Source organism: Mustela nivalis, assembly GCF_964662115.1.
Source record: "Mustela nivalis genome assembly, chromosome: 3".
Classification (NCBI taxonomy): Eukaryota; Metazoa; Chordata; class Mammalia; order Carnivora; family Mustelidae; genus Mustela; species Mustela nivalis.
In genome coordinates, this window is record NC_139022.1 from 151,073,945 (window position 1) to 151,098,939 (window position 24,995).

Genomic DNA, 24,995 nt, shown 5'->3' on the forward strand with positions numbered 1-24,995 from the left:
ATCATGTAAACAACTTGTGAAATTACACAGAAATATTAAACTTTTTGATGTCTATCTCCATATTATGCTCCTAGAGTTGGTCAAGACACACGTCCATTTCCGTACATCTCCCGCCCTCAACGTTGTAAGAATCTGTACAAGACCAATAACAGTTGAATAAAGTTTCCAAATACCTAAACTACTTGGTAATAAGCTAAGAATCTGTTTCTTATTTATTTATAATACAGACTCATAGTTGTAGTTAAAAAATGTAAGCACAAGTTTAGTGGAGGGTAGCTACCAATCTTTTGAATGATTCAATAACGCAAACTACAAAAGTTGTTCATAAAAATGTGCTTTTTATTTCATTAAAAAAAAAAAACAACAACAACCTGCCCAATATCACTCCCCCTTCATGCAAACAGCTCTCATGTGAGAGTCTTTAAATTTTACGCTTTTTCCATTCTGGCTCATTCTTTGCTTCCTCATCATCAGATTCAACTTGGGCAAACATGGTTTTGGGCTGAGTCCTAAAAGAAAGTTAATGAAAAGAGGAAAAATTTAGTCAGCAAGTGTTTATTAGATTAGACTTTGCTACTTTCATCAAGTGGAAGCATGTCTGGGGAATCAACTACATCTCAATCATTAAATATCAATCATTAAACTTCTGGCAAAGAAAAGGATAACAAAAATTTACTTTTGTTCATCCAAAGAGTCAAAGAGTCTCTTAAAGATTTCCCTCTGTGGCAGACCATGTATGCTGTCCTTTTCTTAAATAAAATGAAAATACATGAAATTCAGTATAATCTTATATATTCATAACCACCCTCTACTTCAAACTCAAACTGGGACTTTTTGGGAGTCCACGTTACAGTTACCATGCAAGAACACACATGATCTTTATTTACAGCTCTCTGCGTTGTTCCTAGACTTAAGTAGTCCAAATACATGTGATTATGGTACACATGAACAGGAGAATTTGAGATAATCGCTTTCTTATTTAATGAGTCTAAAATAATTGATAGCATATAGAGTAACTTGAGCACTGCCAACAAAAATGAAACAACCAAACAAACAGATGGGACATTCTCTCCACCCCAACACCCAGTTCAGTGAATGGAAACGTCAAAACTCAAGCATTCTAGGATACATCACTGGCTATGGCTGTTGTTAATACTGGCACATGGTACCTCAAGCAATCTTTGTGTTAGGATGCTTTGGGCTTTGTAAACACACCTGGTTCAGTGACTTTTTTTTAATACACCATTCACATGGAAAATAATTTCAAGAATATGTGAAATGGTTATAATTGATGCTCCTTTCAGTTATGCTACTATTGATTCCCTTTTAAAAACAGCTCTATAGGGGCACCTGGGTGGCTTAGTGGGTTAAGCCTCTGCCTTTGGCTCAGGTCATGATCTCAGTGTCTCAGTGTCCTGGGATGGAGCCCCACATCGGGTTCTCTGCTCAGCAGGGAGCCTGCTTCCCCTTCTCTCTCTGCCTGCCTCTCTGCCTACTTGTGATCTCTGTCAAATAAATAAATAAAATCTTTAAAAAACCCAGCTCTATCACATTACAAAGAAATATTTTTAGAAAGCTTTTTTTATTTCTTATTTTTTTTGGTTTCAGGAGTAGAATTTAGTAATTCATCACTTACATTCACTAGTGTGCTCCTTAATGCCCATTACCTATTTAGCCCATCCCGCCATGCCTCTCTATTAACTCTGTTTGTTCTCTATTGTTGAGAGTCTCTTATGGTTTAACCTCTCCTTTTTTTCCTCTCCCATAGGTTCATCTGTTTTGTTTCTTAAATGCCACATATGAGTGAAATCATACGGTATTTGTCTTTCTCTGACTAGCTTAGGTCACTAGGCATAATACTCTCTAGTTCTATCCATGTTGTTGCAAATGGCAAGATTTCATTCTTTTTGATGGCTGAGTAATATTCCATTGTTTATGTATGTATGTATGTATGTATGTATGTGTATGTATATGTATGCGTGTTTGTGTATATTTTGTATGTATATGTGTATGTTCATATATATAGCACATGTTCTTTAGCCATTCATCAGTCAATGGACATTTGGGCTCTTTTCATAGTTTGGCTATTGTCAATAATGTTGCTGTGAGCATCAGGGTACATGTATGTGTCCCTGTGAATCTGTATTTTTGTATGCTTTGGGTAAATACCTAGTAGTGCAACTGCTAGATTATAGTAGTTCTGTTTTTAACTTTTTGAGGAACCTTCTCTGTTACTGTTTTCCAGAATGGCTGCATACATTACGAGGAAATATTAAAGCACTGTATCTGAAGATGATATATTTTTGCTTATATCTTCATCTTTAATTCAGTTCATTATATCAAGGTAATTCCAGAATGTTAAAATAATGACAATAACCATTCCTTTTCTTTGACAAGTGAAAACAGGGTTAAACAAGTAACCTATGTTACTTGTTGCTGTCTCTTTATTATTCTGGGAAGAAATATATACTATCCACATTCATGCTGATGTTGTTCTAAAGCAGAAGCCATCATTCTGCGTCATTCTGGAATTCTGGAATTCCTCATGCCTGTCTCTCTAATGATCCACACACCTACTGGGAGTCCAAGGTGCCCCCATACACAATCCAGTCAGTTGAGATTCTTGTCACTTCAAGACACTGCTATGACATCTATAAACAGGTCACAGCTCTAACATTTCCAAAAACAGTTGCAGATTTTCATAGGTCATGAGTTGCTGAGTTACTAGAAAGCAGCCCCCCCACCCCCTAGGCCGGCTCTCTAACATGTGACAGTAGGGCAACTGGTGTTCATTACATATTTCATCGTCCAGCAAAGATGTGGACCACTGAGGTACAGACAAGACCTATATGGGAACAAATGTGGTTTAAAAACTATTTGAAAAGAGAAGAAAATAACATGGTCTTATAACCATATCTGGCAATAAGACAACAACTCATCAATGTTAGTTGGAATAAGACTTAAGTATGGGACGCCTGGGTGGCTCAGTTGGTTAAGCGGCTGCCTTCGGCTCAGGTCATGATCCCAGCGTCCTAGGATCGAGTCCCACATCGGGCTCCTTGCTCGGCAGGGAGCCTGCTTCTCCCTCTGCCTCTGCCTGCCATTCTCTCTGCCTGTGCTTGCTTGCTCTCCCTCTCTCTCTCTCTCTCTGACAAATAAATAAATAAAATCTTAAAAAAAAAAAAAAAGACTTAAGTACTAAGAATTGGTGTTTTTTGGATATTAAAAAAATTTAAATGACAGATCACAGGAAGAACAAAACCTAAATCTTAAAACGGCTATTTCATTTAAGTAATTGCTCTCATATTCTACCTACTTCCCAAAGTATTTTTTACAAGTTGGTGGCTAACTTGAAGAACATAGAATGAATGGAACTATTTCACAGGGGGGCAGAAAGGGAGTAATGACTGTAAAGAGGCATGGGGAATGTTTTCGGGCGATGGAAATATTCCACGATCTTGACTGAAGTGATTACACAGGTGTATACATTTGTCAAGACTTGAAATGGGTGCATTTTGTATCTTATGATAAATATTATACCTGAGTAAAATGGACCTATAAAGAAAATCAAAACCAATGAGTAGAAGGAAAGGGTAAACATAACAATACAACACTCAACTTCCTAGTAGCCCAGAAAAAGACAAAGAAAAAGGAAATATATTAGTTTTCAAAGGAGATACCTCTTCCCCCAGCACTAAATTAAATTAAGCAAAATTCACTGATTAAACTTTTACATCAGGATCACTTAGACTGTTGTGCTGAATTACCAGACCACAGCAGTTTCCTTTGTCCTCTCCAGGTATCTTAACTTAGGGGATATGAATTTGTTTGGAAGGTAGAATGGTCTCTTTCAGGATTTCCATACAATTTAGTATTTTAAATTCCAGTTTTTGAACTAATAACAATGTTGCCAGAAAAAGAATCATATTATGTATATGCAACATCAAATCATGACATTTAGCTTTCAAACAGCCAGGCTGTCCTTCCCCCAAGGACAAGCTCCTGTCCAGATTTTCCCAGCAGTACTTGTTTACCACTTTGTCTTTCATTTTATTGGCCAGGTAGGGAACACCTGCATGGAAGAAGTAGGCTCCTTTCAAAAAAAGGTGCTGGCAAAATTGTACCAAAAGCAATAAATAGAACTGGACCCTCACCTTATTCCATATGCAAAAATTAACTTAAAATGGATCAAAGACGTAAACTTAGAGCAAAAACTATAAAATACTACAGAAAAGCTTTATGACATTGGATGCAGTAATGATTTCTTTGATAAGACAACAAAAGCATAAGCACACACACAAAAAAAACCCCAGGTAAACTGAACTATATCAAAATAAAACCTGTGCATCAGTAGATACAATCAACAGACTGAAAAGGCAGCCTATGAAAGGGGAGAAAATGTTTGCTAATTATATATTTATAAGGGATTACTACCTAGAATATATAAAGAACTCCTAAACTCAACAATAACAATAAAAACAACAATAACAACGAAACCCCAACAACACAGTTAAAAACAGGGCAAAGGACTTCAACAGATATTTCTCCAAAGAAGATAGCAAAAGACTTAACAGGCACATAAAAAGATGCCCAACATCGCTAAGCACTAGGAAAATCCAGACCAAAACCACAGTGAGGTAACACCTCACACCCAGCAGGATGGCTACTATCAAACAAAAGACAAACAAACCAAACCTAGAAAATACCAAGTATTGACCAGGATGTGGAGAAACTGGAACCCTTGAACAGTGATGGTAGGAATGTAAAATGGTGCAGCCTCTATGGAAAACAACACAGTAGATCCTCAAAAAATTAAAAATAAAATTACCACGTGGTCGAGCAATTCCACTTCAGGAAATATGCCCCCATACTTTGAAAGTGGGGTCTGAAATATTTGTGCGCCCATGTTCGGTGCACCATTATCAGAACAGTCAGAACGTAGGAGCAACCTAAGTGTCATGGATAGAAGACTAGATAGAAAACAAAATGTGATGATATGTACAATGAAATTTATTCAGCCTTAAAAAGGAAAAAAACTCTGGCAAATGCCACAAAGATGAACCTTAAGGACATTATGCTAAGTGAAATAGGCAAGTCACAAAAAGACCTATACCGTGTCATTCCATTTATATGCGGGACCGAGACAGTCATATCCATGAGACAGAAAGCAGAATGGTGGTTGCCAGGGACTGGATAGAGGGGAAAGGAAGAGCCCTTGTTTAGTGACTATAGAATTTTAGTTTGGCAAGATGAGAAGAGTTCTGTAGACTGGTGTACTTAACACTATGGAAATGTACACTTAAAAATGGCTAAGAGGGTAAGTTTTAGGTTATGTATATTTACCAACATTAAAAACATTTGTTTTGATTAAAAAAAGAAGAACCAGACTCTTGGGTTTGGGAATAAGGAATAATGAACCTGCTTTTAGAATAAACAGGAAGCACCCTGGAGAAGGCCTCAGCCTCCAGTCTGGGGCCCAGCCTAGAGCAGTGCTTCTCAAACCATCTGTGGTGCACGGCCAGGCTTTGTTTTCTAATTTCCAAACCCTTGCAGATAAGTACCATATTTCTAGAAAAATAAAAAGACTGCAAAGTGCAAATCCAAATTTTAATTCGATTCCAAAAATGTATCAAATTGCTCTACAATTTCCTAAGTGCTTACTCTCAATTCCTACACTTCCCCTCACAAGTACTGCTAGGGAGAGTGCACTGAGCAGCACCTGTGGGAACACCTTCCCCCCTCCACAGCTGGTGACAGAAAGCAGTAAAGCAGGGCTCTGAAACCGGGCTGTGGAGTAAGAGTCTGTCTTCTTCTTTTATTTTAAGATCTTATTTATTTATTTATTTATTTATTTATTTGACAGAGAGTACAAGTAGGCAGAGCAGTAGGCAGAGGGAGAAGCAGACTCCCTCAGGAGTCTGATGTGGGGCTGGATCCCAGGACCTTGGGATCATGACCCAAGCTGAAGGCAGTCGCTTAACAGACTGAGCCACCCAGGCGCCCCTTTTTAAGATTTCATTCATTTATTTGACAGAGATCACAAGTAGGCAGAGAAGCAGGCAGAGAGAGGAGGCCGCAGGCTCCCTGCTGAGCAGAGAGCCCGATATGGGGCTCGATCCCGGGACCCTGGGATCACGAGCAAGCCGAGGGCAGAGGCCTCAACCCACCAAGCCACCCAGGCGCCCCAAGTTGATGTCTTCTTAACATCAACTCTGACACAGAATGAGTTTCCTTCAACTGGAAGGAAGTACTTCTCACCTTGGGAGAAGCCCACCCTAGATAATGGCACTGAAGACTGAGTAAAGGACTGGGTTTGAGGCCGCGCTCTCACAGGCCCACCCCTGAAAGAGCAGTCCTTAATCCCTGGGAGTGAGGCATGAGCAGGTGGGGGGAGATGTGGCCCAGAGACAGAAGTTTCCCTTGTTCCAATCCGTCCTGTCCCCAATACCAACATCTCACAGCACCATGCGCATAAGAGCTCTATGTTATTTGCTGAACTAAGACTAGGTTCTTCAAAAAAAAGTATTTGACTTGCGTACATCTCTATCTAGTCTAGAGAATGCATTATAGAAGCAAAGTGAGACAATTACAGCCTTAAATCTTGAAGCTATTCTTTCTTTTCAGCAACTGTTATCTTTAAATTTATTTCCAGCAGTTATTCTTTTGAAAAAATTTGGAAACTCCTATATGATAAAGAACCCCTCACTGCCCCCCAAATTCAGTTCAGATTATCTAGGGCATTTAAAATGGGTTTCTGCAGTCACTTCTTTTTAAGACAACGAGAAACAGAGATGATTAGGAAGAGTTAGGAACAGAACCAAAAGATTTCTTCCCTGGGGGATAGCCTAATTTGCCCTTGACATAGAAAACTACTATAAAAATAAATCAACAATGCCAAGCAGAAGTAAAATGACACATGCAAAAAAAAAAAAAAAAAATGCTAATGGATTTGAAAACACTTAAAAGTTGCTCCAGAAGCCCCTGCTTTTAAAACCAATAGGAAACCAACAAATAAACAAGAACAACAACAAAAAATACTTCAAGTCTCTATTAACATTGTTCCTGGCCACAAAAGTGGATTCCTTTCTGAGCTGCTTAAAGAAACAGAATTTGTAGCTGATTTTAATATAGACTTTGTTGGGTGCTCCTATGAGTAAGAGAAAACCAAACCAAACCAAATGGGCACTGAACACATGGCAAGAACTCAGGAAATATACATAGAAATAAAAATTGAGCAAGAAATATAACCCACCACCTTAAGAAAGCATTACCATTTCTGACCCATTCCTGTATCTTCTATTTAATCAGTTCGTCTAGGATTCTATACCTTGTTTCTCAAGAGACAGGAAGTTGCCAACTCAAACTTCTAGCCTCATGGAAGATTTGTGTCAGCTGCCCCTAAACAAAAGCCTATAAAAAGACTGATTTGAAGGAAAAGGTGGTAAGGGGAACATTCCATTCAGCCAAGGGTATAATCAAGGCAGCTGCTCAACAGGTCAGTAGGGCCCTGGTAAACCTCATTGAGAACCAGCAGAGTAACCCACATGATTGAAATCAGCTTTATCCAGACTATCTAACTTACTGGTTGATGGCCCCACACTAACCCATTTTTCTAAATGTTAACTGAAAACTTAAACTTAACAGAAAGCTGTTTTCCAGTTTGATTAACTCACTTGGCGAACAGTAAACATTTCTGACTTGACTACATACATCAATTTGTTTACTAGAGTTACCAAGAAAAGGAGAACAGATTATGTATCAACATAATTATTATTATGAACCATTCAATAAACTAATCAGAGAAGGGCTGAAAGTTTTTTTGTTTCATTTTGTTTTAGCTTCAGTAAACTCTGCATTTGCTAATAATTAACATTTCATGAAGCAAAGATAAAAGCTTAAGCAATTGTCTTTCTCAAATCTATCAATTCTTATGAGATGATACTATGTGCTGAATAATTTTCCCCTTGGGACATTTTTTAAATGGAATTCTCACACATATCTGGACAAAGCAAGTTTTTCCCAGCAACTGTGTGTTAGCGGAAAAATGTCAGAAGCCCAACAAAAACTGAGTCCCATCTTCAGTGTTTCCATCCAGGGGAATCTGGTGTAGAATAGTCAGTAATAAATAAAGATTCCTCCTGCAATATTCTATGAGGACATTTCTGGGGTGCACTGCTGGTGTGAGATATTCAAACTGTCAGCAGAGCGGTCTTCTCTCTTCTGACTGAGCTCTAACCTAGGACTTTTACACTCCCTTTCCAGAAGAATCTCAGAATGTTTTCAGCTGGATTGGAAAGTACACAGATCATGTTCTTTTTAATTAGGGATATTCTTCTGATATGATTCATTTAAAAAGCATAAAGCCAGTTCCAGGGTCACAGAATGAGTATGAGGAGAAATCACTTATAATATTCAGTCATCAGTATGTGAGTATAAACCACAAGCTTTTTTGGCTCAGGGCCCATTGTTTATTATGAAGGAAAACCTCAAAGCCAAAGTCAATTATAGCCATGACTTGACAATCTGACACACTTGTTAACCCTGTTAGAATGAATACGGTCCAGATGAACTGTGACCCAGTCATCACAATTGCAGAATTATTAAGATTAAATAAGGGGCTTGACCAAAAGATTCCACTTGAAATGGACCCTTCTTTCTGGTGAGGAGCTAATCAAAGATATATTTTTTTTTTAAATATTAGGGATGAATAAGAAGATGAGATGCAACATGCCGTTTCTATTTTCTTCAAAAAATGAACACATAATATTTTGGAAAAATAGATAAACATATCTCGGACTCATTAAAGAGGGCACACTAACTCATAATGCTGGTGTGTGAGTTCAAAGCCTAGATGAAGGTAGGGAAAAGGGACAAACATGAAACCTGTGGAAATGGGAAACAGAAAGAGAAAACAGAGGAAAAAAAAAACAAAAAAACCCTCTAAAATCACCACTATCTGCCTTATCACCAAATGGTTAAACAAATTAAAGGAAAAAATCTTTGAAGAGTGCACAGGCCTAAGGCCGTCCAGGTGTCATGGCGCCCTCTTTCAACTGTAGAGCTGGGCCTTACTTTACCACAGACAGGCTGTCCTCACACATGGGGAAACAGGCCCGGGCCACATCAGCGAAGCACAGGGCAGGAGCAACACCCTGGAACTTCTGGTTCTTAGTCTAATGCTTGCCTCTGCCATTCTGGCTTACACGGTTGTCTTTTCAGCTTCACAAGTTCTCAATTTTTTTTTTCATATCTGCCATGAGTTGCTTTGTGATGAGAAGCAGTACACTGTAGTCGTCAAGGGCAGAAGCTTGACCCGGAAGCCAGACAGCCTGCACTCAGATCCCAATTCTGCCACCTGCTACCTATATGGCTTTGGTCAGCTTACAAGCCTCAATCTGCCTCAATCTCCTCATCTGTAAAATGGGGACAATAATACCGCTTCCTTCACAGCACTGTTGAGAAGATTAAATGAATAATATATATACAGTTCCCAAACAGGGCTGGCATACTGTAAGTATAATAAAAGTATCATTTTTATTATTATACCCTTTGCTTCTGTTATCATGGATTGCTCATCTCGTACAAAATGTTTTCAAAAAGTTATATGTAGAATAATACATTTAGCAAAATAATTTATATATTAAATACATGACAGCACCTTGCTATTTTTTAAAAAAACAGGGAAATTACTTGGTTGTGCAAATAATCTGTTTCTTCAGCATAAATCTCTATAATTGGAATAATCTATTCTGTACATTTTAAAGGGGTAAATCATTTGTGGTTTATTTGTGGTTTACTTTAGTAAACAAAAATAGTTTTACAAAATAGGTTTACAAAATAGTCACCTGGGAAACTTCTTAAGATGCAGATTTCCAGCCGCAAGCTCACAGAGTCTAGCTGAGTGTGAGGAGCGGTCTAGAAACCTGCATCTTTAACCCCGCTTCTCCCACCCTTGACTCTGACACAAGGCAGTCCACAGAACCGCTCTGAGAAATGCTGGCCTCTATACAGGGATATGCTGAACGGGGACAATCAGTCACCTAAATATAACTCAGGGAAAAAGTTATACTTTCCTCTGTGGGTTTATGTCTCTTCTTGGCAAAAACAATATACAAACCTTTACTCGTTCAAAGAACGACCTCTTTAAATACTGCCTACTGACCCAACATGGTTTTAAACAGATCCTTTACAGATAGGAACGATATTTCAGCACACACACCTACATCCAGGTATCCCGTATCTGACAAGACATGCACACTGAAAACTACACGGATGGAACTAGCGAGAATGGCAGCTTCTCTGGCAGGAAAAGTGACCATGGCTGACAGAGCTGTCAGGATGGCAGGCTGCTGGCCTGGGGCCAGGCTCCCACACACGTCCATCTCGGTGTGATGTGTAAGCTAATAGCATTCTGGATCTATATCCTGCCCGCCCTCCAGCCGGCTCCTCTTCCCTCCCCGCACAGCCACTTCTTTTAACCAGAAACTGTAATTGAATCTGCCCACGTGTGGCTGCACGAGGGGCCTCTGTGATCCTGCTGGGTTTTAAAACTTCCATGGCCCTCACACTGCTGGTGCCAGGAATGAAACTCGAGGCCTCCATCGGCACAGGTAAAGTGTTTAAAGACCGTTCGTTATCATCACTGGAGAAAGAAGGTGGATACGTGTCATGTGCCAGCACGGAGATTTATGGAATGCCTAATGGGGCTTTTCTGTGATAAAGTGAGATACAGTCAATCTTCATTTCATCACTGACAGAAGTCAATTGCAGTGAAGAAAAACAACCACACACACATTCTCAATTACAGTGACCTTTACGGAAAGATCCTTTTAAATATTAGCTTCCCTTCGGAGACTCTGCCACTTGGCAGTAAACAGTATACTCCAGCAGGTGAACACAGGAGAAATAGCAGCACAGCCCTGGCTAACGAGTCACATGCCGCAGACAGTGCCATGAACTTAGTATGCAAGAAGTGGAAGGTGACCAAATGGGCTGGAAGGAGACGGGAAGAAAATGCCACCGCGTAAGGGTATAGATATTAAGAGAGAGCGCAGCCCTCTGAAGAGCTCACTGGATGAGGGACGGCGGGAGCTGAAGTCCAGTGCTGCTGCAGTCACTCTGGACGGCAAGCTTCAGCCTCCTCACATGTGGGGTAAAAGACAGGACAGTGCCTGTTCTCCCCACCCGGCAGAGCTAAGATTTAAGCAAGCACATTATTCATCTGTAAATATAATTCAACTACCTATAATGCCGGAAAATATCATCCGTTAATGCTCACCAAAAAAACCCAAAAGAACTTCCGCTTCAAGCAATTCTATTTAAAGAAAGCTGAAAATCTGGGTGCATGAATCCCCAGGAAAATATTAATTACTAAGCAGACACAGAGGACTTGGAAAATCCAAACAATATTTACCATGAGGGGATGGAAAAGAGAGAAACCAAGAAATTACTCTTTACCTTCTCCTCCACAAAAGCACCGGGTTGTGACAGTTTCACAGGTGAACTCTATCAAATCTTTACAATGTAGATAGGTTTAATGGTATTCAAAACAGTTTGAGAGTATATACAGAAAAGCATACAAGATTTTTCTGAAGCCAGTCTGACACACGACAAAGAATAAACTATAACTATGTAAGGGTCATGCCAAAGATGCAAGGATAATTCAATATGAGGAAAGCCAATAATATACTTCATTATACTCATTGATCAAAGTAGAAAAGTCACAGGGTCACTTTCATGAAATACAATAAATGAATGTAATAAAATTCAGCATCTATTTCAGATGAACATGCCTCTGGTCTTTGTATGGTGTTTTCTTTGCATGGAGTGCTATTCCCTTGGATATCCACACAGCTCACTCCTTCACTCAAGTAAAAAATCACATAGCAGAGGTTTTTACCCCAATCACCGTATCTAAAAAATAGTAACCTTTTCTTTCCCTGGTTACTCTACATCCACTTATCCCTATTTTAGTTTTATTCTTTGCACTAGCTATCATCTAAAATTTAGGGACTTATTTACTGTATCTGGCAACCTGAATATAAGCTCCATAAAAACTACTGTATCCCCATAATCTAGAACAGTACCTGACCCATAGTGTTCAATAAATCATTATTGAATAAATAGAAGAGAAAGATATGGATTCATCTGTAACATCTTGTATGCACGAGTTCTCAAAAATTATGCTTTATGGAGAAGTATCATCAAACAATGACATCATTAAACAATTGAGCAATGTGATATTGCCAATATTTGACTTTTTTTCACCTACAAAAGGGCAATTACTTGATTTAACCTAATGGAGTCACTCCTTTAAAGTTTAAATTAAGAAAAAGATGTGCGGTATCATGACATTATTTAATACCGTGCCAGCAGTATTAGTAAATACAATTAGATAACTAGTACAAAAACTGGGCAACATTTACTTGTGATAAAAACTCTCAAAAAAGTGGGGCTAGAGGGAACATACCTCAGAATTATAATACCTGTATGTGAAAAATCCATAACTAACATCACATTTAGTGCTAAAAACCGAAAGTTTCTCTCTAAGATCAGGAATAAGAAAAGGATGTCTACTCTTTGCCACTTTTATTCAACACAGTACTAGAAGTCTTAGCCACAATAATAAGACAAGAAAAAGAAATGAGGCACCCATACTGATAGAGAAGTTAAACCATTACCGTTGGCAGATGACATTGTCCCATACATAAAAAAAGCCTTAAGACTCCAACAAAATCTATTAGAAGTAATAAATGTATTCAGTAAAGCTGCAGAATTTGGAAGTTAATACCCAGAAATCAGTAGTGTTTCTATACACTAATAATAGGGTAGCAGAAAGATAAATTAAGAAAACAACATGATTATACCAAAAAGAATAAAATGCCTAGAAATAAAGTTTACCAAAGAGGCGAAAGACTGTACTCCAAAAAACTATAAAACACTGATGAAAGAAACTGAAGACACAAACAAATGGAAAGATATTCCATGCTAATAGATTGGAAGAACAAACATTATTAAAATGTCTATATTACCCAAAGCAATTCAATACAACCCCATATCAAAATACCAACAACATTTTTCACAAATCTAAAACAAATAATCTTAAAATTTGTATTGAGACACAAAAGACCCCAAATTTCCAAAGCAATCTCAAGAAAAAAGAACAAAACTGAGGGTATCACAATACCAGATTTTAAGACATACTACAAAGCTAGAGTAATCAAAACAATATGTTACTGATACAAAAACAGACACATAGTTTAATAGCAGAATAGAGAACGCAGAAATAAGCCCAAACTTATGGGCTTGATTATAATTATCAATCATAGATTGATTAATGCTTAATCAATCTATGACAAAGGAGGCAAGACTATACAATGGGGAAAACCCAGTGTCTCCAACAAATGGTGCTGAGAAAGCTGGACAGTTACATCCAATAAAGGGAAACTGGACCCATTTCTTACACCATACACACAAAAAACCCTCAAATGGATTAAAGACCTAAATGTGAGACCTGAAAAGCCAAAGATTCTAAAAGAGAATATAGGCAGTAGTTTCTCTGACATCGGCCTGTACAAACATTTTTCTAAATGTGTCTCCTGAGGCAAGGGAAACAAAAGCAAAAATAAATGAGTGGGACTACATCAAAATAAAAAGCTTCTGCACAGCAAAGTAAACCATTAACAAAACGACAACCTACTGAATAGAAGATACTTGCAAATGACAGATCCAATAAGAGGTTAATACTCAGAATACATAAAGAACTTATATAATTCAACACCAACTGCTTCCCCCTAGCAATCTGATTAAAGAACAGGCAGAGGACCCAAACAGACATTTTTCCAAAGAAGACATACAGATGGCCAACAGACTAATCATCAGGGAAATGCAGCTCAAACCGCAATGAGATATCACCTCATGCTTGTCAGAATGACTAAACTCAAACACACAAGAAACAATAAGTGCTGGCATGGACGTAGAGAAAAAGAAAACCTCATACACTATTGGTGGGAATGTTAACTGGTACAGCCACTGTGAAAAACAGTATGGAGGCTCCTCAAAAAATTAAAAATAGAAATGCCACGTGATCTGGTAATTCCACTATTGGGTACTTTACTCAAAGAAACAAAAACAATAATTTGAAAAGATATATGCATCCCTATGTTTACTGCAGAATTAATTACAACAGTCAAAATATGAAGCAATCTAAATATCTATCATTGGACAAATGAATAGGAAAGACGTGACACACACATATACACAGTGAAATATTACACAGCCATAAAAAAGGATAAGTTCATGGCATTTGAGATAACATGAATGGACGTGGATGGTATTATGCTAAGTGAACTAAGTTAGCCAGAGAAAGACAAACACTGTAGGATTGCATTCACCAGTGGACTCTAAAAAAGCCCAACAAACAAACAAACAAACAAAACCCTACAATGAATAAAGAAATAAAAAACAGAATTTGACCTATAAATAACAAAAAACTATAAATATAGTTTCTTTATAAATATAGAGAACAAACTGAAGGTTGCTACAGGGGAGGGGGTTGGGGGTTGAGGGAGACAGAGGCTTCCAGTTATTGAATGAATATGTCACAGGAATAAAAGGCACAGCATGAGGAATATAGTCAATGATATTGTAACAGTGACATAACAGGACCGAGGGCTGCTACACTTATGATGAACACAGCATAATGTATAAACTTATAAAATCACTAAGCTGCACACCTGAAAGTAATGTAACATTGTGCGTCCTCTAAACCCAAATAAAAAAAAGTTTTTAATTAAAATAAAAGTAAATTAAAATAATTAGAAAGAATAAGGTAAATGTATCATTATTTGCATAGGATATAATTTTCTGCCTGGAAACTACAAGTAAACTGAGTGGAAAATTATTGAAAACAAGAGGAAAACAGGGTAAACATAGCTGTATATAAAGCAACTACCTACATATGCATTAATAATACACATTTATGTTGCCACACAGCACTTCCATACACACAGGAGTTATAAACTCAGCAGAAGAAAAGGTTCTATTTATGACAGCACAAAAAGACAAAATAACTGGAAACAAAATTAAAAGAAAATGTGAAAGATCTATATAAAGAAAACTTTAAAATACTACTGAGAGACAGAGATGTGACTGAATAGAAAGACATACCCTGCTCTTGGTTTATTTATTTATTTTTTTAAACAGTTTTAAAAAAAAGATTTTATTTATTTATTTGACAGAGAGAGAAATCACAAGTAGGCAGAGAGGTAGGCAGAAAGAGGGGGAAGCAGGCTCCCCGCTGAGCAGAGAGCCTGATGCGGGGCTCAATCCCAGGGCCCTGAGATCATGACCTGAACTGAAGGCAGAGGCTTTAACCCACTGAGTCATCCAGGCACCCCCTTGCTCTTGGTTTTAAAAAACCAATATTGTAAAACTCAGTCTAAGTTAATATATACATTGATTCAATTCCAATACAAATAGCACCAAGAATTGGGGGGTGAGCTGTTTACTAGATAGCTTAAAGTCATGGAAACCTGCAGAATGGAAAAGTTTTACTAAGAAGAAAGAGAACAGGCAGCCCAGCAACAATGAAAACAGTCTGATACTACTACTTGAACAGACCAAATAACAGAACACAACAGAGAGCCCAGAAGTGGGCTCAAATTCAAATGGAAGTGCGTGTGTATAACCATGTGGTTTCAATTCAATGAGGAAAACTAGATTATCCAATTAAAAAGTGTTACAGCAACTGGCTAACCAACTGGCTAACCAACAGGAAACAATCAAATTAGAGCTCTACTGTGGTAGGCTGAAATATCCACCCAAAATCCCTGGATGCTGTGAATACAACCTTATTTGGAGAAAAAGGTCTTTGCAGATATGACTAAGGATTTTAAGATGAGGAGATAATCCTGGATTATCTCGGGTGGGCCCCAGATGATGTCATGGGTATCCTTATAAGAGAGAAGAGGAGACTCACACGAAGCAAAAGTCAAAGAGAGAACTGAGAAGAGCCTGGGGTCACAGTGGCTCCGAGCCAAGCTTGCAGGCACAATCTGGAAGCTAGCAGAGGCCTGGAACAGATTTCCCCCAGAGCCTCTGTATGGAATGTGGCCCCTATGACACCTTTATATCAGACTTCTGGCCCCCAGAACTGTGAGAGAATTCATTTCTGCCTTTCAGGCCACATGCTTGTGGTAATTTGTTCCAGTGGCCACAGGAAACGAAGATACCTTTCTCACTCCCTTTACTAAAATAATTTCAGGTGAATAAAAGATTTAACACTAAAAAAATAAAAAAGAAGGTATTAATGGAAAGATGGGAGAATCTGAAGAACTATCTTGAATACAGAGACCTTCCTAACTAAAACAAAACCCAAGAAAGAAAAAATTCCTAAATCTGACTACATTAAAATACATTTGATAGCAATCTGCTCCAAATAGGTCTGTGTATGTTTACATGCAAAGTAAATGACTGAGGTATTTCCATAAATACTGAAATAATACTGCTGATTATTGGGTGATATTAACAATATATAATTTAAATGAAGGTGTCAAAGACCTTACTTACCACGGAAGAAAATGAGACACTGAGAAGATAACTTTTAGAACCTACTGGATAGTAAGTCCTTGCTAGAATCCAGGCCAGGAAGCTGGCCTTAGAACTTCCAGGTTATTGTTCTAATTTCTAACAACTAATTATTTTGATGAAGGATCTAACTTTAATATCATATGTCATTTACATGTCTGAGATTTTAAGGAATATATGCACAGTGAAAAAAATCCAGCAGCAGTGCTCATGGGCAGACTAAGAACTTGGAAGGCCCCTTTCACTTCACGCTGCTCTCCCCACCCCGCTCCCCTCCCCACTCCTTTGTTCTCCTACTTAAAAGATACCTACCACCTACATTTCTTGTATTTCTTCCCAGGGGGAGTTCATGTATAAATGATCAGATATGTGAGTAGGTACATTCACTGTGTAAAAACACAGGTATACAGAGAGCATGTTTTGCAAGCTGGTTTCTATTTTTGCTTATTGGTTTTTTATTTAAGGAGACTGGGACACATTCATCCATATATACCTAGCTCATTCTTTATATTTTCTTGTTACCTTTAATTAAATGGATGCACTGTACTTTTCTAAAACAGTATCTCACTGAAGGACACTTACATTGTTTCCCATCTTTTGCTTTCATAAACAATACTGAACTTAATATCTTTGGACATACATATTTACCCACATGTGCAAAACTTCTGGAAATAGAATTGCCAAGTCAAAGGCTATTTGCATTTTAAATTTGTATAGATAGTGCCAAATTTTTCTCCAAATGATGTTCACTATGTTTAGCACATCTTAAAACATGGCTCTGTTTCCTCTTCTTTCCTCAGCTAATTTTTTTGCCCGTTTCTAAACAAATTTCCTTAAGTATAAAAAACCCCTAATAGTAATAGAAAATAATGACTCCATTAAAAACAGAAGTGTCAACAGAGGCATAATCTATAAGCTTATCTGACTGCCAATGATGTGTTGACATACATTAGCTTACACACACACAAATTCTATACAAAAGAGGGCTAAATGCACACTAGTTAGCTGGCCAGCCTTAATATGACCCTCTTAGCTGTTGTAATATTATCCAACTAATTGTTCAGAGATGTTCCATCTGTACCATCCGGTTATTAGTACACACTATGAACAACCGCCCCTGACAGTACGGAGTCAAGTCTGTTCCTCTACACGGACAGCGGAGGAGGCAGCACTCCCCACCAGAGGCCTGCAAATCTCTTCAGCATTTTTGTGTGGGGTACTTTCATTCACAACAGCAGCAGCTCTCTCTCTTTGTCAGAGGGCTGTCAGAAGGTTGCTGAAGCCCTGAAAAGCTGAAAGTACCTGGGAATACCGCCCCCTGGCCCCATCTCCAGCCATTAGCAAGGATCAACAGAAACTGGAGTGTGAGGACTCCAGTCACCATGCCTCTGACCTGGGTCTCCAGGGTTACCCTGCAGACTGAGCTAAAGGGGAGCTGGTCCCTGAAACCTTGCTTGATACACCCTTACTTGGCCTCATTGTACTTCTCTACTCCCCTATTGGTTTTCTCTATGGGTGCGTCCTAATAAGCATCCTAATAATAAAGTATCCTAAAAGCACCTTTATATGAATCTTTGTCTCAGTACCTACTTCTAAGGAACCCAAGCTAAAACAGTGTGTTTTTCTTTTATGCAAATAGCTCATAATGATTAGTAGACAGAGCACTGATACTGGTATAACATGTCTGTTGAGTTGGTTCATAAGTGATTTTTTCCCAGTATATTAATGTTCTGAAAAGTGATCAGGTTCCAGCTTTCTCAAAATTTTAAGAGAAAACTTTAATAATATATAAAGACATCAAATAAAAACCTAAACACACCTCCAATGATATAAAAATACATATGCACAAATTTATTTACTGTAGCACTGTTAGAAATTACAAAATACTGGGACAACCTAAATGTCTACTCATAAGAGAGTGGTTGGATCAACTATACTTCCCTGCAATGGGGTACTATGCAGTAGTGAAAAAGAACGAGAAGGAGCTCTATGAACTGATGTAGAATGATTTCTAGGGCATAATCCTAAGTGAAAAAAGCAAAGCCCAAAAGGGTATTTATATTATGCTATCCTTCAGAATAGCATATTATATTATGCTTCTCCTTTAGAAAGGAGAGGGTAGAAGAAAATACAAATCTGTTCACTTGTGCAAAAGACCTATGGAAGAGGTAGACCAGAAACTAAAGAGATAGACTACCTGTGGGAGTGAGTGGGGAAGGGACCAAGAGAAGTGGGGCATGGAAATGCGGGAACAGAGAGGAAGAACAAGTCTTTTTTAAGGCCCTGACTCCTAACACTAGAGTATTATTTTGCACACACTACACAAACCTCCAAAATAAATAGAACATAGGGGAAACCCCAAAAAGGAATGCACACTAACAAATGACCCTAGCTGCATTTCAAACAAATTCTAGAACCACCCTGACAGGAGTGGAGAAGAAAATATCTCACCCAAGTAACTGTGAAAACCAGTCTCTTGACCAAATACTATAAGGCCAAAAGGACAAAAAAAAAAAACAAAACAATAACCAAAAAAAATCCAAAAAACCCCAAAACAACAACAAAAAAAATACATGAATGTGGTTAAAGAAATCCTAGTTGGGGAAATGTTTCTTATAGGTGTATGGGTAGGCAATTTTGAAACTACTTTATATGTAAACTAGCAGTGAATAAATAAGTGAATATATTGTCAGTAATGAAAGCTTGGTTTTTCATTATTGGAGAAAGAAGTTAAAAATACAGGAAGGAGAAAGGTAAAATGAAACCAGGAGGATAGGACTGAAATCAGAGGCATCACTATAAACTCATAGTTTTTAAAATATGAATACAGATATATATGTGTGTGTGTATGTATGTATGTACATATGTGTATGTGTGTTGAAGCACAGGTTAGTATACATATATATTTTTTCAAGTTTTGTCAGCTAAGAAGACCTAAAGGAGGAACTAGAAGCAATGACACTTGGGTAGCAATAGGGGCATCTAGCACCAATGTCTTGGTTTCTAAATATGTTCTCAAACAAAAGAAGCCTAGACTCCTTGAAGAAGTAGTTAATTCCAGGCCTGGAGGAAGAAAACCAAAGATGACTCTGGCACATTATATGGTATCGGAAAGCAAGGAAGTGCTCAAAATAAAACGAAACAAAAAATTCTACAACATGACCCTTCTCTAGTGTAAATGTGCCTGGTTTGGAGGCTTTAAGAACCACTACATGTTCACCCATGTTGAGCCACCTGAGGGAATCCGCTAAGGAGGGCTCTACCCCGCCGACGTGCATGCTCCTTACGGACACAGTTCTGAAGCTGAAAAGCAGTCCGTGATGACAGACCTACAAGCTGCTCCTCTTCATCTGCTTTTAAACCCTCTTCAACTGAGGTAACGCATGCAGGGAGTGCTCTTCCTCCTTCTCCTCAGAGGTAGGATGGACTTCCCATAATGGGTTTACACTAGGTCATAACTGATGGAAATGACCTACTTTAAAAATGCACCATTCTAGAGTCCGAAGATACAAACAAATAGCTAGGTTCAGGACTATGAGTACTTGGCTTATTTTTCAGGCTCAAGAATAAAACAAGAGGGGCGCCTGGGTGGCTCAGTGGGTTAAAGCCTCTGCCTTCGACTCGGATCATGATCCCAGTGTCCTAGGATCCAGCCCGGCATCAGGCTCTCTGCTCAGCGGGGAGCCTGCTCCCCACCCACCACCTGCCTCTCTGCCTACTTGTGATCTCTGTCTGTCAAGTGAATAAATTTAAAAATCTTTTAAAAAAGAATAAAACAAGAAATAGAGAGAACCTCAAAGTAGTGTTGTTATATTCTTTCCAATTCATTCAACATAATATATTTTTTTCTGTTTTCAAAGGCTGTTTCCTTACTTAGAATATGCTGGAGAAACCCAATACGGGTTGTCTTCAGCTGCTTTAGCATGCCGCAGAATGGCTTCCCGGGGATTGCTGTCATCAGTTTTGTCCAAAGCAATGTTCTTCACAATGTATGACGACAGAGTGCCCCCGTGGGTTCCAACCCGGCCGCCACGACCTGTTTCCAAGGAAAAAATACAGATCAGAACTGGAATGAGCCTGACAGTATAGACGCATACTACCTTGTATGCCCTGTACTTATCTGAAAAGGTTGAGAATTCCTCAATGCTGGCTTCCAAGGTGGCAGGTGACATGAGAAACAGAGTGAGGCCAGAGCTTCAGGTTTACCCAATTTTTGTCATTCCCTACGCCATCAAGGTTTGGAGCGCTCTGGGGCTTCTTCAGATCCCAGCCTGAAGCACACAAATCTCAAGGGGACTTTGGTATCATCTCTTCGGGTTTCATTTATGGATCATCACAACCAAAGTAGGAAATCACAAAACTTTAACTTTCCCAGAACATTTAAAAAAAAATTTTTAAGATATTTATTTATTTATTTGACAGAGAGAAATCACAAGTAGGCAGAGCAGCAGGCAGAGAGAGAGGAGGAAGCAGGCTCCCCGCTGAGCAGAGGGCTTGATGTGGGGCTGGATCCCAGAACCCTGAGACCATGACCTGAGCTGAAGGTAGAGGCTTTAACCCACTGAGCCACCCAAGCACCCCTCCCATAACATTTTTACATAGAGATTTTTTTTAAAGTATGTCTTAGCTGTTTCATCTACATAGTGATACCAATGCAAGGAAGAATTATAAATACTTGGCCATGTGTAGGCCTTGAAAAGATTCCTTAGGCGTGAACATTTGAAATTCAATTAATAAAAATAACCAATACTGGGGCACCTGGGTGGCTCAGTCAGTCAAGCGGCTGACTCTTGATTTCTGCTCAGTTCAGGATCTCAGGATTCTGGCGTGGAGCACTGAGGCGGGCTCCCCGCTCAGCAGGGAGTCTGCTGCAGGACTCTCTCCCTCTGCCCCTCCCCACCACTTGCATGCACACATACACGCTCTCTCTTTTTCTCTCTCTAATAAATAAACAAATCTTAAAAAAAATTAACCCGTTTTCATTAGGTGCCTATTATAGCTTTAAACAAATATATCTTAGGGCTTGCCATCTCCCAAGTACCTTGTAGGAGAAAAAACAAGTTGAATTCCCCGATTCACGTTATTTTATGGTACTGGAACTGCTCTCATAGACAAAAGCTCTGTAAGGGCAGGGATTTGCACCCTGCTGGATCTCCAACAGCTAGTCTGGTGCCTGGTATTCAAAAAAATGTATGACTTTCATTTTGAAGACCTTATTAATTTATCTGTCAGAGAAAGACAGAGCACAAGCAGGGGAAGCAGGAGGTAGAAGGAGAGGAAGAAGCAGACTCCCCACTGAGCAGAGAGCACGACATGGGGCTCCATCCCAGGACTTTGGAATCATGACCTAAGCTGAAGGCACATGCTTAACCCAGTGAGCCACCCAGGTACCCATAAAATCTATGACATTTTAGGAAGATTTGAAAAAAAACCCAAAACTACACATGAAGAGCCATATTGTGCTGTATGATTAATTCTATAAATCAAGATAAGAGGAGACTAAAAAAGGCAGGAAATAATTGGTTGTGACATAATTTGTATGGCCAGTAACTGTTACAGTACTTACAGAACTATTATAGTACTGAGGTGGTTGGGGAGCTCTTTAGGAAGAGACGGATCCAATCTGAGAAAGCTCTGAAGGCAGTGGTCATTTTCAGAATGAGCAGAATGGTTTCAGAACAAAAGTAAAGAAAGAGGACAATTCAATGGGCATTTGCGGGCAGGAGTGACCTGACGGTAGTATCAGAAGATCGGAGGTGGGACGCCTGTGTGGCTCAGTTGGTTAAGCAGCTGCCTTCGGCTCAGGTCATGATCCCAGCATCCTGGGATCGAGTCACACATCGGGCTCCTTGCTCCATAGGGAGCCTGCTTCTCCCTCTGACTCTGCCTTCCACTCTGTCTGCCTGTGCTTGCTCTCGCTCTCTCTCTGACAAATAAATAAATAAAATCTTTAAAAAAAAAAAAAAAGAAGAAGATCGGAGGAGGTGGGAAGGGAGGCGGGATGTTCTAGAGTGCATTAGCGTCAGAATGCAGGGAATGGCTCTCTGGAAATGCAAACGCGGGGTGGGGAGCTTATAAGATTTGGGGGCAGTAGCAGTGTGAAAGCCCCAGGAGCTGGGAATAAAGGCTATGTAGAAAGTGGATGGAGGCAAGGTGGGAAGGAAAGAGAGTGACTTGAGATACGGTGTCTAGTTAGAAAGGCTTTTCAATAATCCAGGTAAGAATATTATTTAGGAACTTTGATTTAGAATGGTGGCAGAGAAAAAAAAGTTAAGAGAGATATGTGAAATGTTTTCAAGGCTCAAGGCGGAAAGGGCAGCCAAAAACAGATGGAGGCCCAGAACTGAGGTTCAGGATGAATGAACAAGTCAAAAGCTATAGGCTTAGGAGCCTAGGAAGACAGAAACCGCACAAGTGGTAACAAGTAAAATGAGATTCCAGTAAGTGTATGTGTTCTATGATAGCAATGCTGCTTTGCTTGCTTCTGGTACCTACTTTCTTTCTTTCCTTTTTTTTGGGGGGGGCAGGGTTGGGAGGGGGTACCTACTTTCTTCAAATTTCTAAAGACTTCTATCCAACCTCTAGGGGAATGGGCAGCTCCATTTTAACATAAAACTAAATGATGGCCACTTCTCCCTTATGTGAAACCTAATCCAGCCCGGATTCTGGTCAAAGTGCTCAAATGTTGTGTACGAAGCCAACACTGACAGCAGTAGTTTCAAATTGGGTTCCGGGAACCCTAGAGTTCCACCAAGATCACCTAAAAGGGCTTAAGTCAGAGACCGAGCAGAAAGGGGCCTAACCTTCTCTCTGTTAGCACTGCAGCTCCATTTTTATAAGTTTTATGCACCAGGATTCTGCATCCTTTAAGCAAAAAGTTCTGATGCTAAAAAGAAAATGTTTGAAAACCACCATGTAGTAAAATCTCTCTAGAGACGAAGCAGCAATCAGGAGCAAAGCATCTTCCCACTTCTCTCTCAGCAAACCCTGCCCCCCCCCCGCCCCCCCACCCCCTCTGTAGGTCACCAGCTGGATCAATCACGGTCACCTGGGCCTGCCACAGGAGGTTCGGGTTTATGCGACTTCAGGGGATCCAGTCTGTCCTTCTCCAGCTGTTTCCTTGTACTCCGTTGGCGGGGTTCACGGAACATAGGCAGGGCATGAGCTACGAGAAGTCACATTTGAAAATTTTTATTATAATAATAACCCTTCCATCCAAAAACATAGCTGAAGCATGACTAACTTGAAGATGAAATGGAAGTCATAATGACAGCCTTCCTCTAATAATAAAAGACAGTCTTACTGTAACCAATTAGCTAATTTTGTTTGAGACCAGACTCATTGTTCACCTCTCCTGGCAACTAATGGCACTCAGGAAATACTGTCAAACACTGTCACGGAAACACTGGTGAGGCTCCCCATCGCCCAAACCATGGGTAGCAGTTAAACTTAATTTCTGTGGTTTTGAAATGAAAACACTTAATGGGACTGCTGCTTATTTTTTTTCTTACAGGACCCAAATGTGAATGAGGCCAGCAGCTCGCCTGTCAGCCCTGAAGTCTCCTCAGACTCCTCAAAAAACCTCTGGAATCACTTCACACGTTTCTGAAATGTGACCACCTCTCAGGAGGAGTTGACAACACTGAGTAACCGGAAGGGAGGAGCACTTCTCCCACTGAAACTGGGGTAAAGGTTGCCCTGAATGCGGGGGGGTGTCTGGATCTCCGGGCATGATGACTTGATGAAGACTTTTCCCTACTTCTATATGGTGGACGAAATAAAAGGGTAAGACCCAGAGTAGTATTTGTCCAATTGCTACTGGTTGTTTACTCAATGTCAGAATTAAATCTTATAAAAGAGTCTATGAATGTAAAAGGAAAATAGTGATATTCTGCTGGAGAGCAAGAAGGTGACTGGGGGTAAAATTAAATTATGATCTTTTTCTTAACCAAAAACTGTTTCAGAATATTTTCTTTGGATCCTTACATGAGGAGTACAACCTCCTTTAAAAAGAGAAAACCTTTATCCAGGGGAGTAGAGCAGAGAAGGAAAAGGATTAAGAGGGGCTCAAAGGGAATTTATAATATGAATGATAGAAATGTCTCCAATACTTCAAAAACTCTTCTAGTATCCCCCTCTCCCTAGCACCTGCTGGGGCCAGGACCATCTCACTCACCAGTAAAACTCTCCTGCCTTGAGTCAGGGGAGCTGAGAAACACAGCCACCCTGTCACTCTGTTGGGCAACACGACACAACAGTATTTTTAGGAGGGGGAAAAATAGCTTTTCACTTCAAACGACTGGAGGAATTTAAGTAGGCCGCATGTAATTACATGAGCTAGACTGGTTGTGACACCGACTTTAACACTTCTACTCTTGCAAAAAGTGTCACGGGATCTCCTTACTGAT

At 39.4% G+C, this 24,995-nt stretch overlaps 1 protein-coding gene across 2 annotated transcripts in view; it reads right to left on the reverse strand.

Annotated features, from left to right (window-relative positions):
- Positions 1–321: 321 nt before the first annotated feature.
- The window catches only part of WDR70 (WD repeat domain 70), a 297,351-nt gene continuing 272,677 nt past the window's right edge, over positions 322–24,995 (reverse strand). For both annotated transcript variants that reach the window (XM_082724203.1, XM_082724202.1), the window contains 3 exons: positions 23,636–23,752; positions 20,461–20,623; positions 322–509 (listed from right to left, as the gene is read on the reverse strand). In XM_082724203.1, coding sequence (XP_082580329.1) covers positions 422–509; positions 20,461–20,623; positions 23,636–23,752 — 368 coding nt within the window. In that variant the 3' untranslated portion in view covers positions 322–421. The remainder of the gene's footprint in view (positions 510–20,460; positions 20,624–23,635; positions 23,753–24,995) is intronic.